The following is a 12,612-nucleotide window of genomic DNA, read 5'->3' on the forward strand; positions in this document are numbered from 1 at the left end:
GCTGCCTCCTTCTTGTCTCATCTTTGTGCGGTGTCATTTTTATATACTTTTTATGTCTCAAATATTATTCTAATAGTTATGTTAATGACTGTTGTATCTATGGTATTGACTTGATGTCTTTAGACCATTTTGCATTATTGCATTTTGAGGATGAATGCTTTTCCAAGCGGAATTTGCCTGAAAAATACGCTGTGTGCACATACCTTAAATATGCTCCACACTGAGCTTTCTCTGTTAGCAGCACTTTTTATATGTCTAATACATGTGTGTCTTATCACTGTATTAAGCTGGATTCCCACATCCAACTTCTCAAAGAAGTATACACACCCAAGTCAGATGAAATAACTATGACCACGCTGGAGATCGCTGACACACAGATTCAGGGAGTGCTGGATGAACTTTTCTGTGTCCAAGATATGGGACAAAACTGTTTAAACATTATAAAAATGGTGAGAATGCTTTATACATATCGATGTTAAATATATGCCAAAAAGAAAAAACGTTTTCCCTACTGGAAAAATAGTCAGCAAATGTATTTTATGATATATCTTATTAAACTTTCAGTTTTGTTTATTTTTACTCTGCGTTTAGAAGACAAACTTTTTTTGAAATTGTCACCAAGCTGCGGTTGACAGATCCATTGGAATTTGCTTGTTCATTGATTCCAAAGGGGCATAAGAAAAATGTGCAATGTCTCAGACCTATAGTTCTTCTTCGGGATGGATAACACATGCCATCCTTCCACTATTAGGCTTCATTTAGAAGTCAAGTTTTTCTCACGTTTCTCCTCCTTCTCCATTCTGACAGTCCGTGAATATCAGACCGCACTCGGATGGCATCCGAGTACGATCCGATTTTTTTCCATGGACCCATAGACTTGCATTGCCGATTTTAATCTGACCCTCAGATCAAATTCAGAAAATAGTCCAGTGGGCGTGGCTGACTAGAGGGCGCAGCCTCACTCCATACAAAGGTATGGAGTAAGGCAGAGCCCACTGGACAGGTCCTGGCCGGGAGTATGTGTAACATATACATACCCTCTTATACCAGCTCAGAAAATGATGAATCCCTGCAGCACACAGTGTGTGTACGGGGTTGATTCATGAGTCCGCAGGCACAAAGAGTGACTGCAGACTTATTGATTTGGACCAGACAACCCATTTAAGCCTATGGTCAATGCATTTTTGGGGGCTTACATCTGAACCCTGGAATATGAGACGGGGCCATTGACTGTAATGATGCAGACCGAGTCACTGTGTACTCTGTCGGACATTATTTTCTGCCTAATATGGCCAGCAGAGGAGCTCTCCAAGACTCAATCAACCATGTCTCGGAGCCCAACTCAGCTGGGCATAAAAGGCCAAAAATAATGTCCAACAAAGCACAAAGAGACTCCGTCTGCTTCATTAGAGTCCGTAGTCCCATTAGCGCAAACATTCGAATCCCGTTTTCCAAGGCTTCAGACGTAAGCCCCAACAAAGCTACTGACAGAAGGCTTAAGCGCAATGTGAACTCGGCCTTAAAGATTAAAAGTAGGATTACCTGCAAAATAGTCAAATGTATTTTAATCCAAAAGAAATTAGTCCAAAAATACAATAGTATATGAACTGTAACTAGAAGATTCACTTTGAAACAATATGAATCTTTAGTAGAAATGAATATAAATGGCACCATTGTACAATTCTGTTGCATCTGAAGTCGATTTTATTATGATGAATGTCATTCACATGAGATTTATCCATTTTATCTAACAACATGATCAAGTGAAGCTGAGAGCATAAATCTCCGTTACCATCAAATCAATGCAGCCTTATATTAATTACAGATGAACGAGAACACGATCCTGAAGGACAAACACGTCCAAAAGGTAGAGAAGACGATGGTGAAGTTAAATAAGGAAAAAGCTGAGATAACAAACCTGTGGTCGACTTGGAGACAACACGTCAATCAAATAAATTCTTCCAAGCATCAATGGAGGACAATTAAAGATCAGCTACGATTGGTACGAGAATAATGTAGAATATGTCTTTCTTGTACTCTAAAATCCCCATTTGTTTCTTTTTTCTTTGTGTGTCAGAACATCACACATAGTCATACATCAATTGCGCTGTAATGTATAATATTACACAGAAGTGAAAATTACTTCTTGTGTTCTTTAGCCGTGAATGTCCATTAAGACCATTCGTATAACATCCAGTTACCATTTTCAGAAGGAAGATCACACAAGACATATGTTATTTCTCTGATTTCCACAAACACACAGGAGATTGTTGAAAGGTTTACTGACATATGTCTGTCTATACAGACGGCTACATGGATCTGCTATGTACATGGATATCACCTTACTGACTGTCGGCGTTCAACAGACTGTATGGACTTCCATATGTCAACAACCCCAATCACCACCACCCCTTCACCAGGGAGCCTGCAGTCCACAAGATCAAGTGACTGTGTCTTCTTCTTCCTCCAACCACCTACAAATCATGTATATGAAAAAAACCTTATCTAGAAATTGTGGTCTAAGGGGTAAAGTCTCTCTTTGTTGAAAGTGACATGCTAGTGTAAGGAGACTTATAGGCCATGCAATGCTCCTCTCGGAAATTAAATCTGCAAATCATGTCTAGAAAGTCACACTCGAAGACCATCAGCCATCTTCTACTTTTCCAGCACTGTGAACATAAGAGCTGGTGGCACATATCTTTGGACGGTCTGTCTCTAGGGTTGTCTTTCAATGACAAGTTCATCTGAGAATGACAGGAGGCAGTGATCAACTGGCATCACAGGAGGTAATTGCGGTCATTCATAAATGTGATGTTACATGGCAGCCATTCATGGCCATCTATGCAATAATAGGATGGGCTGAGTCTACGAGAGAAGGTCCCTCCTAGTTAATGGTACTCTGTTGTGGCTCACAAAGACGTGTTCCAAGTGTATTTGCCTCTGTGACCTCCATATACTGTAATAGCCATAACTTCTTAATCTATAGCACTATGGCTGGAATTTTTTATATCTATAATTATTTAAAAAAAAAAAAAACACATTTATGATATTTACATCTTAAATGTAAACTTTAAATGTGTTATTCTAATGAATGTTCTTGGTTATATAATATTATCCTTTGGTCCAACACCCGGTAACCCCACCACACAGCGGCTTGCAGCGCTGGGTGGATGTAAACAAGGTGTATAAGAAAAAGAGGTATGTAAAGAAAAGGATCACCAAAAAATAAATGTAAATGATTAATTAACAAAAAAAAAACAAACAAAACATTTAAAAACAATTAAAAAGCATAAATGGCTATGACAAAAAATATACAGGACGACAACATTATAATGTTGGGTCTACTCCATTAGTCTGTAAGATGTTAAAATAGATCACCGGAAAAAAAAATTATAAATCAGCAAAAAATAATAATAAATATATGAACAAAATCTACACAGGCATAATAGTACAAATGACAGTGTGCTTAATGTATTGAAAGAGGATGTTATGATATACTAATGCTAAAATAACCCAAAAAAGGCAACCATGGTATATATATAAATAAGATACCTGGGATATATAAGCATATACTCCATGCTATAATGCAAAATAAAGTGCATGTGCAATACTTAAACATCCAATATAACAATGTCAGAGGCACTGAATAACGGCTAAAGAGTCCCATGTAATAATAACATGAAAAAAAGCATATACTGCTGGCACAAGTAGATTGAAAAATATGAAAGCACAAGAGAAAAAATATTAAAGGCTACTGGTGACCTTTGAGGATATACAGACAAGGATAAGAAAACTCCACGCGTATCGCCACTCAGAACCATGGCTTCATCAGGGGTAGGTGGGTGAAGGTAAACAGTGTAAAGAACTGGCACAGCTTCATGCATGCATCCGATGGGGGAGCCGGGTGTTCTGAGGATAGGCCATCAATATCTACAAGGTGAACTTTTTTGTTTTAGTAATTTCTCTCTAGAAGAAATCCATTTACTACAGTATAAGTGAAAACGAACACCATAAAATTCCTTTAATCCAGCACTGGCATGTAATACAGAAGTTCAAAATAATCTGGAGTTATTCAGATGTGAAGACTAAGGGCAGCAAACCAAACAAAGAGAAGTAACTGACATATTGCATTGTTAGTATTTTATTTTAATATTTCTTTCTTAAAGGAGTTTTACACGAAAAATGTAAAGAAAACACAGCACAGATAGTACTCGCCTTCTCCAGGTGCAGCGCTAGCTGTGCTCTGCTGCTTCGTTCTCTGTATTGGCTGCAGTGGTGATGTCACTACTGCTCTGCCGATGCAGACGGCATGAGTCACAGAGTGCAGTGATTGGTTGCAGCGGTGATGTCAGTATAGTCATCATGTCAGCGCTGCAGCTGTGTTTGTTCCTGTTACAAGTATGCAACAGTTTGGAAACTCCTTTAAGGGTATGTGCACGCATCCACCTGAAACCCGCCTAAATAAGTGCTAAAAAAAGCCAAAAAGGATGAACATATGCACAACAATGTCAAAACAACTTGCTGTGCATATATTTGTCTTTTTTCACTTCTTTTAATAGTTTCAGGTTTCAAAAGCTGTGAAGCGGCTAAAAGAAGTGACCAGTCCATTCTTCAAGTGGCTTGGAAGCCGCCACTATATAACGTAGTATTTTGAAATTATAAATTTAAAAAAGCTGCTGCTAAATGATGCAAAAGAGTGTCTTGAAGCAAATGCTGCTACAAAAATGATGCGGGTATGCTAGCGTCTTAAAGATGCAATGTGAACATTTCCTTAAAGTTCTGTACCTTTTATATTTGAGGTTTCTAGAATTGATTCTAATAAATCAGAATATATTATCCCCAAACTCTCTCAGGTCCAGTGGTATAAAAGTATTTTTTTTTAAATGTAAAACATAATATAGCATAATTATTATAGTTTAGGCTAGGGTCACACAACCGTATTCTCTCTCACCCGAGAGAATCGGGTCAATTATGCTAATCACACTTTGATTAGAGTATGATCATGGTGTGATCCAATTTTGTAGAATGAGGAGGAGACGGAAAAAAAAAAATCTCAATCTTCTCCATTCTTCTCCATTCTGTCTGTCTGTAAAAATCAGATCACACTTGGATGTCATCCAAGTGCTGTCCAATTTTTTTAACAGACTCATTGGCTTGCATAAAAGTACATGAGCTAGGGAGCAAATAAAGCGGAATACGGTTTTATCTGGTATAAAGTTAAATTTTTTATAAAGGTTATGCTAACCTGATACGTTTGTGTTCACAAAACCGTTTCCAAGGTTTATATGCTCAGCTGCTGCGGATTCACAGGTCAGCAGACCAGATGGGGAATATTGTGGAGAAAAACGTGGATTTCCATGCTACTGATGAAATGATGAATAGGTCCAGGGTGCACAGAATTAATTGTGTTTTTATTATCAAAGCGTTTTGAAGCAGACACACTTCTTCCTCAGGAGAAAGTGGTTGACTCCTGAGGAAGAAGTGTGTCTACTGCGAAACGCGTTGATAATAAAACCCCAATTCTGTGTATCCTGGACCTATTCATTATTTCATCAGTAGCACAGAAATCCATGTTTTTCTCCACAATATTCCATTGATTGCATGGCAGAGTGCGATCCGACTTACCGAAGCAAATCGAGCATACTGTGATTCTTTTTCCGTTGGACAGACTCAGTCCGAGAAAAAATCGAACATGTGTAGTGCCCCATAGAATAACATTGGTCCAAGTGCGATCCCATGTTTTGTCACATCGCTCTGGGACTGAAAATACGGTCATCTGCATGAGACCTTAAGCTTAGTTCAATCTGTCATCAGGGACTCCATAAATCAATGTGGTCTGTCAGGATCTAGTGGTATTATTGTGCTACAGATCTAGCAAACTGCTGGAAACCAGGATGAAAGTGTGAACAGAGTCAAGGAAATCTTACTTATATTTGCATTATACTGATGAGCTGTGACAATTTGCAAAATTTGTTTTACTAATGGTGCAAATATCCTATAATGGAGCCATATATCTTGCAAAAAAGACGATGGAAAAGAGGCTAAAATACTGTAATATATAGATTCCTATTACGGCTCCATTTTCTTGTGTGAGGGTTCAGTATACAGCTCCATATTCTTAAACTTGACAGCTGTAGAAACACTGGCAAATGAATGTTTTTACAAATTTGGCAATTGATTTTAAAAAAATTAAGCAATGACATTTCCGAAATTCTGCATATAATTTTTGGATCCCTTTTTTAGGCTAATAGCAGACTACAGGAACTGGAGCAGGATCTTCAGCCTTTGTCTTCACTCATCCTACAAAATGACACCCAAAATCTTGCAAATGCACAAGAAAATCTTGATAATATCAAGGCAAAATTCCAGGTGAGGCCGGCAGGACACGTATGTGTGTGCGCTGAAAATCTGTCACTGTCAGCTCCGTGTCAGCTATAAATGCCGCCATCTTTAGATTGGTGTTTAGAAAATTAATATGACTGATAGAATTAATTATTGCACATATTGTCAGACTAAAACAAAAATATAATGATGGCGTATTAACTCCTTCTGGTGTGTATGAGGCCGCATGGAGCCTACTGTGCGTTATGTTTTCTATTTTTGGAATGTAATTCAGATGGAAAATCTTTAGTTGCTTGCTCACTAAAAATAGACCTAGAAAAATAACTTTCCCATGAAGAATCCATATCTAGAATTCCTAAGCATCGCTGTAGATTAGTGGTCTCCAACCTCTGTCTCCTGCTGTTTAAAAACTATAAGTCTAAGCATGTCCTGGTGACATCAGACTGTCTTTTATGCCATGTTAACACGTAGTGGAAATGCTGCATTTTTTCTTTTTTTCTGCTGATTTTTATTTGCAAGTGTCTGCACTAAAATAAGCAATACCAATCTTCTTTAATTATGTTTTTTTGCTGCATTTTTTTGATGGTTTTCACTTTTGTTTGATGTGTTTTTGGTGGAGATTTGAAGCATTGTTTTTTAATGTGTTTTTTAAATGAGTGGTCCAGACTTGGGGTTCAAGTCTGTATTCACTCAAAGTGACTGCAGACTTGTGATTCCTCACAGTGTGCACTGTCAGGATTCTCCCTGTGACCACAAGTATGCAATTTGCGTACTACCTACATTCCGACTGGAAGTGTAGTCTAGTCGGCATGTGACCACATATAAGCAAATGCTGGTGCCAGAGAATCCTGACAGTGAGTGCTGTGAGAATTCACAAGTCTACAATCACATAGAGTGACTGCAGACTTGAACCACAAACCTGGACAACCCCTTTAAGTTCAGAAAAGCTTTCACTCTGCACTTGAAAATGCAGCTGTGTTTTTTACATGCTCTCAATAGAAACCTATAGAGAAACGACTAATTAAAAATTGTTCGCAGTGGGCATGAGTTTTCATTAAATCACATTCATCTTGCATGGACTGTCAAATGCAGCAGATTTTCTTAACAAAAAAAAACCACAGCAGAAAATACACAGTATTCAAGCTACGTGGAAAATGGCCTAACAGGCTGAGAATTGTAGTTTTGCATCAGTTGCAAACCACTGCTGAATGTTATTTCAGCTCTGCCCTAGTATATACAGTATATGAAATGGGTTATGGATGTCATATATTTAAAAAGTAAAGATTTTTGTTCTATAATTCTACAAAATCCAATAATGCTTAAAAATCTTAATTTAGATCAACATAAAGTTTAGGTTGAAAACATTAAAACAGAATACTTCAACCAATAGTGTGGTCCTTCCCAAAAATAGACTTCTTACTGTACATCTGGTCAAATAAAGCTTGTTGAAAGGCTGCAGATCTTTAAGGCTATTGGCACTTCTGTCTCCATCACAGCCATGCCAAGTAATGCCCTGACTGTGATTGGCCAGCGCAACACGTGACCCGGCTTGACAGTAAAAATAAATAAAAAAAAAGATGTGCGGTCTCCTTCCTTTTTAAAACCAGCTGAGGGAAAATAGACAGCTGCGAGCTGGTATTTTTAGACTGGGAAGGGCCAATATCCATGGAGCTGTACAGCCTATTAATATCAGCCCACAGTTGTCTGATTTGCTTTAGCTGGTTATTAAAAATAGGGGTGACCCTAACAAAAATTATGTGGGGTCCCCCCTATTTTTAATAACCAGCTAAGGCAAAGCTGACAGCTGCGGGCTGATATTAGTAGGCTGGTAAGGGACCATGCATATTGGCCCCTTCCAGCCTAAAAATAGCAGCCCTCAGCCGCCCCAGAAATGGCAAATCCATTAGATGAGCCAATTCTGCCGCTTAGCCTCAGCTCTTCCCGCTTGTCTTGGTGCTTTGGCAAGGCAGGTAATAGTTTATGGGATTGATGTCAGCTTTGTTATGCCAGCTGTCATCAAACCCATAGGTTAGTAATGGAGAGACATCTATCAGACCCCCCCATTATTAACCCAGTAAGTTAAAAGAAAAAAATACACACACTCTGCAGATCCAACGACATTCAACTAGGTCCCATGTAGTCCACATATTTTTCTCATGGGCGATCATGTCAGTAACGTCATCGCCTGTGAGCCATGATCGCGAGAGCGAAACTGCAGAGGTTACTCGTGGTCATTTCTCACGGGCATAACGTCATCTAATGGATGCACCATTTCTGGGGTGGCTGACCACTGGTGTTATTAGACTCGAAGGGGACCAATATCCATGACCCCTTCCCAGCCTATTAAGTTCAGTCCGCAGCTGTCTGCTTTCCCTTGGCTGGTTATTAAAAATAGGGGGGACCCTACATCATTTTTTTCATTTATTTATTAACAAGTACAGTAAAATATACACCTAAACTACTGCTCCACTCCTCCACTTGGACCTCCGCCTTGTGGTTCAAGATTGTTATTTTAATTTTTTTTTTAATTCTATGTTATTTTAATTCATATTCCGATCCACATTTGTTTGCAGGGAAATTGTCCTGCTCTTAGTCTAATTTTACTTCCTTTTGCAGCCTCCTAGCCCTTACTACAACCATTTTACAGCACAAAAGTTTGGGTTCCCATTGACTTATAAGGGTATCGGGTCCGGGCACAAGTTCTGGTACCCAAACTGAACTTTTTTCTCAAGTTTGGCTAAACCCGCCGGACCCGATCTTCCACTGGTCCGCTCATCCCTAAAAATATAGATATCTATTTATCACTAAACTTCAGTCTCCAGCTGTGAGATGCACTAGGTGTATTTACTGTAGGGAAATACTAGATACTACCGGTCATGATTAAGTGTTAGGACAGTTTGGATTTCGATCATATATTTCTCTGTTTTTTTCAGCAGTTGACACACAAATATATACTGGTCACTTTAAACTATGGATACAATGTTTGGATGAGACCTTTGTACAAGCAATGCTATTGATCTCTTCTACTGTGTACATTTTTAACTTTTTATTTTTTTTACTTCTAGATCCAAGGGTTACATTTTATATATATATATATATATATATATATATATATATATATATATATATATATATATATATATATATATATATATATATATATATATATATTGTAATCATTGATCTGTTTATGGAGGTCATCAGAGTATTGTTCAAGCTTTTATTTTATACCCTATTTTTTTGGAAATATTTCATTAAAGGGGTTAGCTCACAAACAATATTAATTATATGGATTGGTGTTAAATGTATGACTGATGGACTGACGATCAAGAGATTGGGGAACCCACAGTTCTGTGTAAATGAAGCAGTAGAGTGCATAGGTCTATGGGAGCAGAAGTGCGTATGCATCACCGTAGACATTGGTCAGGGAGATAGTCAATACCCTCTTTCTTGTTATTGATGAGGGTCCCAGAGATGGATTGGAGATGTTGTTTGTGAGATACCGTAAGTGTTTTAACTTCTATAAAATTGAGACTGTGAGTGTTCAGCTTATATGAGTATTTATTTTGATCACTAAGCTGGCAAGTTGTACCATAGGACTTTAGAACTGAGCCAAGTGAAAAAGAGCCAGCTTTAAGCCAAGGCATAAGTCGGGCCAGCTTTAAAGGGAGTCTGTCAAGTCACTTGACTATCCCAAAACGCAACTATAGTGGTATGAATGCAGATTTCTTTAATCACATATGCTAATGAGGCAAGACCGGAGGGTCATCACTTCCTTTGGACTAGTCCTGCCTCAGATCTTCTAATCAGACCTCTCTGGGAGTGATTGACAGCCCATATAACAGTCCTACTATAAGGAGATGGACCATTGAGAAGATTCACACAGTTAATGCCTAACCGAGTGTCTGCAAGTGAGCACCGCCATCTACTGATCAAAGATGATAGGAAAATAGAAAGCAGAGAGAGAGTTACATTAGTAGGAACTTAAGAATGAAGTGCATGTTCCCTGAGAGAAGAGATTGTAGGAGGCACCAGGTCAGGAGATAGCTGTGGCACAGTTAATAATTATAAAAGGCCCAGGAGGACAATAAAGGGGACCTGGACCTGTGGTAGGTCAGATATGCAGTGCAGCAGAATTGGCCTACAGCTGTCATTACAAGTGAGGAACCCAGGGGAAGAGCCAAGTAATCAGATCCCGGGCCGAGTGACAAGAACTGGAGACGGGAGACCAGAGCTGAGAGATCCAAGTTGAGAGAGCAAGGCCAGGTCTGAGAGATGACCAGGCCATCGAAGAGGGACATTCGTGTGAGCCGTAGCTTCTGGTATAGACCTACAATACAAAGGGGATTGGGGCTGTGATTCAGGGGACGAAGGTGGCCAGCGTTATGGGTGTGCATAATGACTCATTGATACGGGACTTATGGCCTAGTGGCGGAGTATCGTATACTCCCGTTAAGGCCAGTACAACTCAGAGAGTGACAAAGAAATGACGGTGATGGACCCAATAGTACTCTGATACACTTCAGGTGGAGATGTTAGGTCCAAGATAGTACTAACGATAATAGTTGTTTACTTGTAGTAACAGAACAGTAGTGCGTTAATAGAATTGTGTTAATAGGCAGTATAGCCAATTTGTTATATTCGTACTGTATAATAATTTACTGTAATTCCACTGCTTGCTTTGCCCTTTGATATTGTGCTGTGGGCACCACATATATCTGTATTAATCAAGTAAATATCTGTTGGCTAAGTTACCACTTTGATGCAACAACGCAGAGAAGGATGACAAAGTACCTGTTTCCACTACCATAACCAGTACTGTATGCATGCTGTCAGGTGTGATTAGAAGATTCAAGCCAGGGCTAGTCTGGTGGAAGAGACACCGCGCCGGACCAGCTCTACTTATTAGCATAAGTGACGATGCAGATTAAAAGCTGATTCTTCAAACATTGCAGTGTTACAAAGTTACATAAAATACACGATAAGATGAAAGAAATCTTATGTCCTTACATGTAGTTGAAATTAAATTCTTATGATCTCCATAGTTCTCTTTTATGACTTACTAGAAACTCAATGATGAAATGGAGCAAGCTGTGAAGATCTCAGAGCTTCTAACTCGGGAAGAAACACAAATGAATGTAAAAATAGGAAAGATTCACGACCTCGCTCAGTATCAACAGAGATTGAAGGACACTATTATGGAATATGAAGATTTTTTTATCAAAATTGTGGCCTTTTATAGGATGAAAGCAGAAGTAAGTAAATTCAAATACAGAGCTACATGCCTGCATGATGAACAGATTATCATTGCTCGCAGACAGAAACATTGTAGAGGAATATTTGTGCTCACAACTGTACTGTATGCCTCTGGGAAAGTATAACTAGGCCTTACAGTCATTGCTAAATATCTGAAATCATGTCAAAGAGTGATCATTTTATAATTTAAGGAAACATTGAATTTACTAATGATGTTTTTACTTTAATTTAAAGGGAATCTGTCACCAACTTTTTGCTATGGAATCAGAGAGCAGCATGATGTAGGGGCAGAGACCCTGATTCTAGTGATGTGTCACTTACTGGGCTGCTTGCTTCAATTTTGGTATAACCACTGTTTTCTCTGCTGCAGATTTGCCAGTTCTCTGAATGCTGAGCTCTGTATAACCCCGCCCACACCACTGATTGGCAGCTTTCTGTCTATGCACAGTGTACACAGAAAGCAACCAATCAGTGGTGGGGGTGGGGTTATACAGAGCAGGAGGACTACATGGCATGAGGCAACTAGTCCTCTAGTGATCATATCTTGCTGATAAAACACAGATTTTATTGAAACTACAACACACAGCCAAAGATGTGACATATCCCTGATTCTCTGCCCCTACATTATGCTGCTCTCAGATTAAATAGGAAAAACCTGCTGACAGATTCCCTTTAAACCGTTAGATGCCATGTTGAGTTAACAGCTGGAGGTAGCTTCCTCTGTAAGCTCAACTGTGCCCCACTACGTATTTCTGGGACGCTTATGGGTAGCCAATGCAGCTTGGGGTCAAACAAATGACAAGAGGCAATTATTAAAAATTAAACAATTGTTTTTTTAATACCATTTGTGTGGCTGGTGGGTTCAACTCACTGCTAAATGCACAACGAGAATGGATTTCTAGGTAAGCAAATAAATGTATTTAGCAAAATCTTTCCTTGGGATAGTCCAGTGGGCCAAAGGTAAAAAGTAATGGGCCATCTATTTAACTTTTATGCATGCTCCATGACTTATGC

General features: G+C 38.9%; 1 protein-coding gene across 2 annotated transcripts in view; it reads left to right on the forward strand.

Moving 5' to 3' along the window:
- CCDC141 (coiled-coil domain containing 141) overlaps positions 1-12,612 on the forward strand; it is a 271,474-nt gene that overhangs the window by 199,795 nt on the left and 59,067 nt on the right. For both annotated transcript variants that reach the window (XM_073646809.1, XM_073646810.1), the window contains exons 12-15: positions 288-449; positions 1,826-2,002; positions 6,244-6,369; positions 11,409-11,597. In XM_073646809.1, coding sequence (XP_073502910.1) covers positions 288-449; positions 1,826-2,002; positions 6,244-6,369; positions 11,409-11,597 — 654 coding nt within the window. The remainder of the gene's footprint in view (positions 1-287; positions 450-1,825; positions 2,003-6,243; positions 6,370-11,408; positions 11,598-12,612) is intronic.

This window comes from Phyllobates terribilis, unplaced genomic scaffold (genome assembly GCF_046119375.1).
Source record: "Phyllobates terribilis strain yellow unplaced genomic scaffold, ASM4611937v1 Scaffold_9__5_contigs__length_417890890, whole genome shotgun sequence".
NCBI lineage: Eukaryota > Metazoa > Chordata > Amphibia > Anura > Dendrobatidae > Phyllobates > Phyllobates terribilis.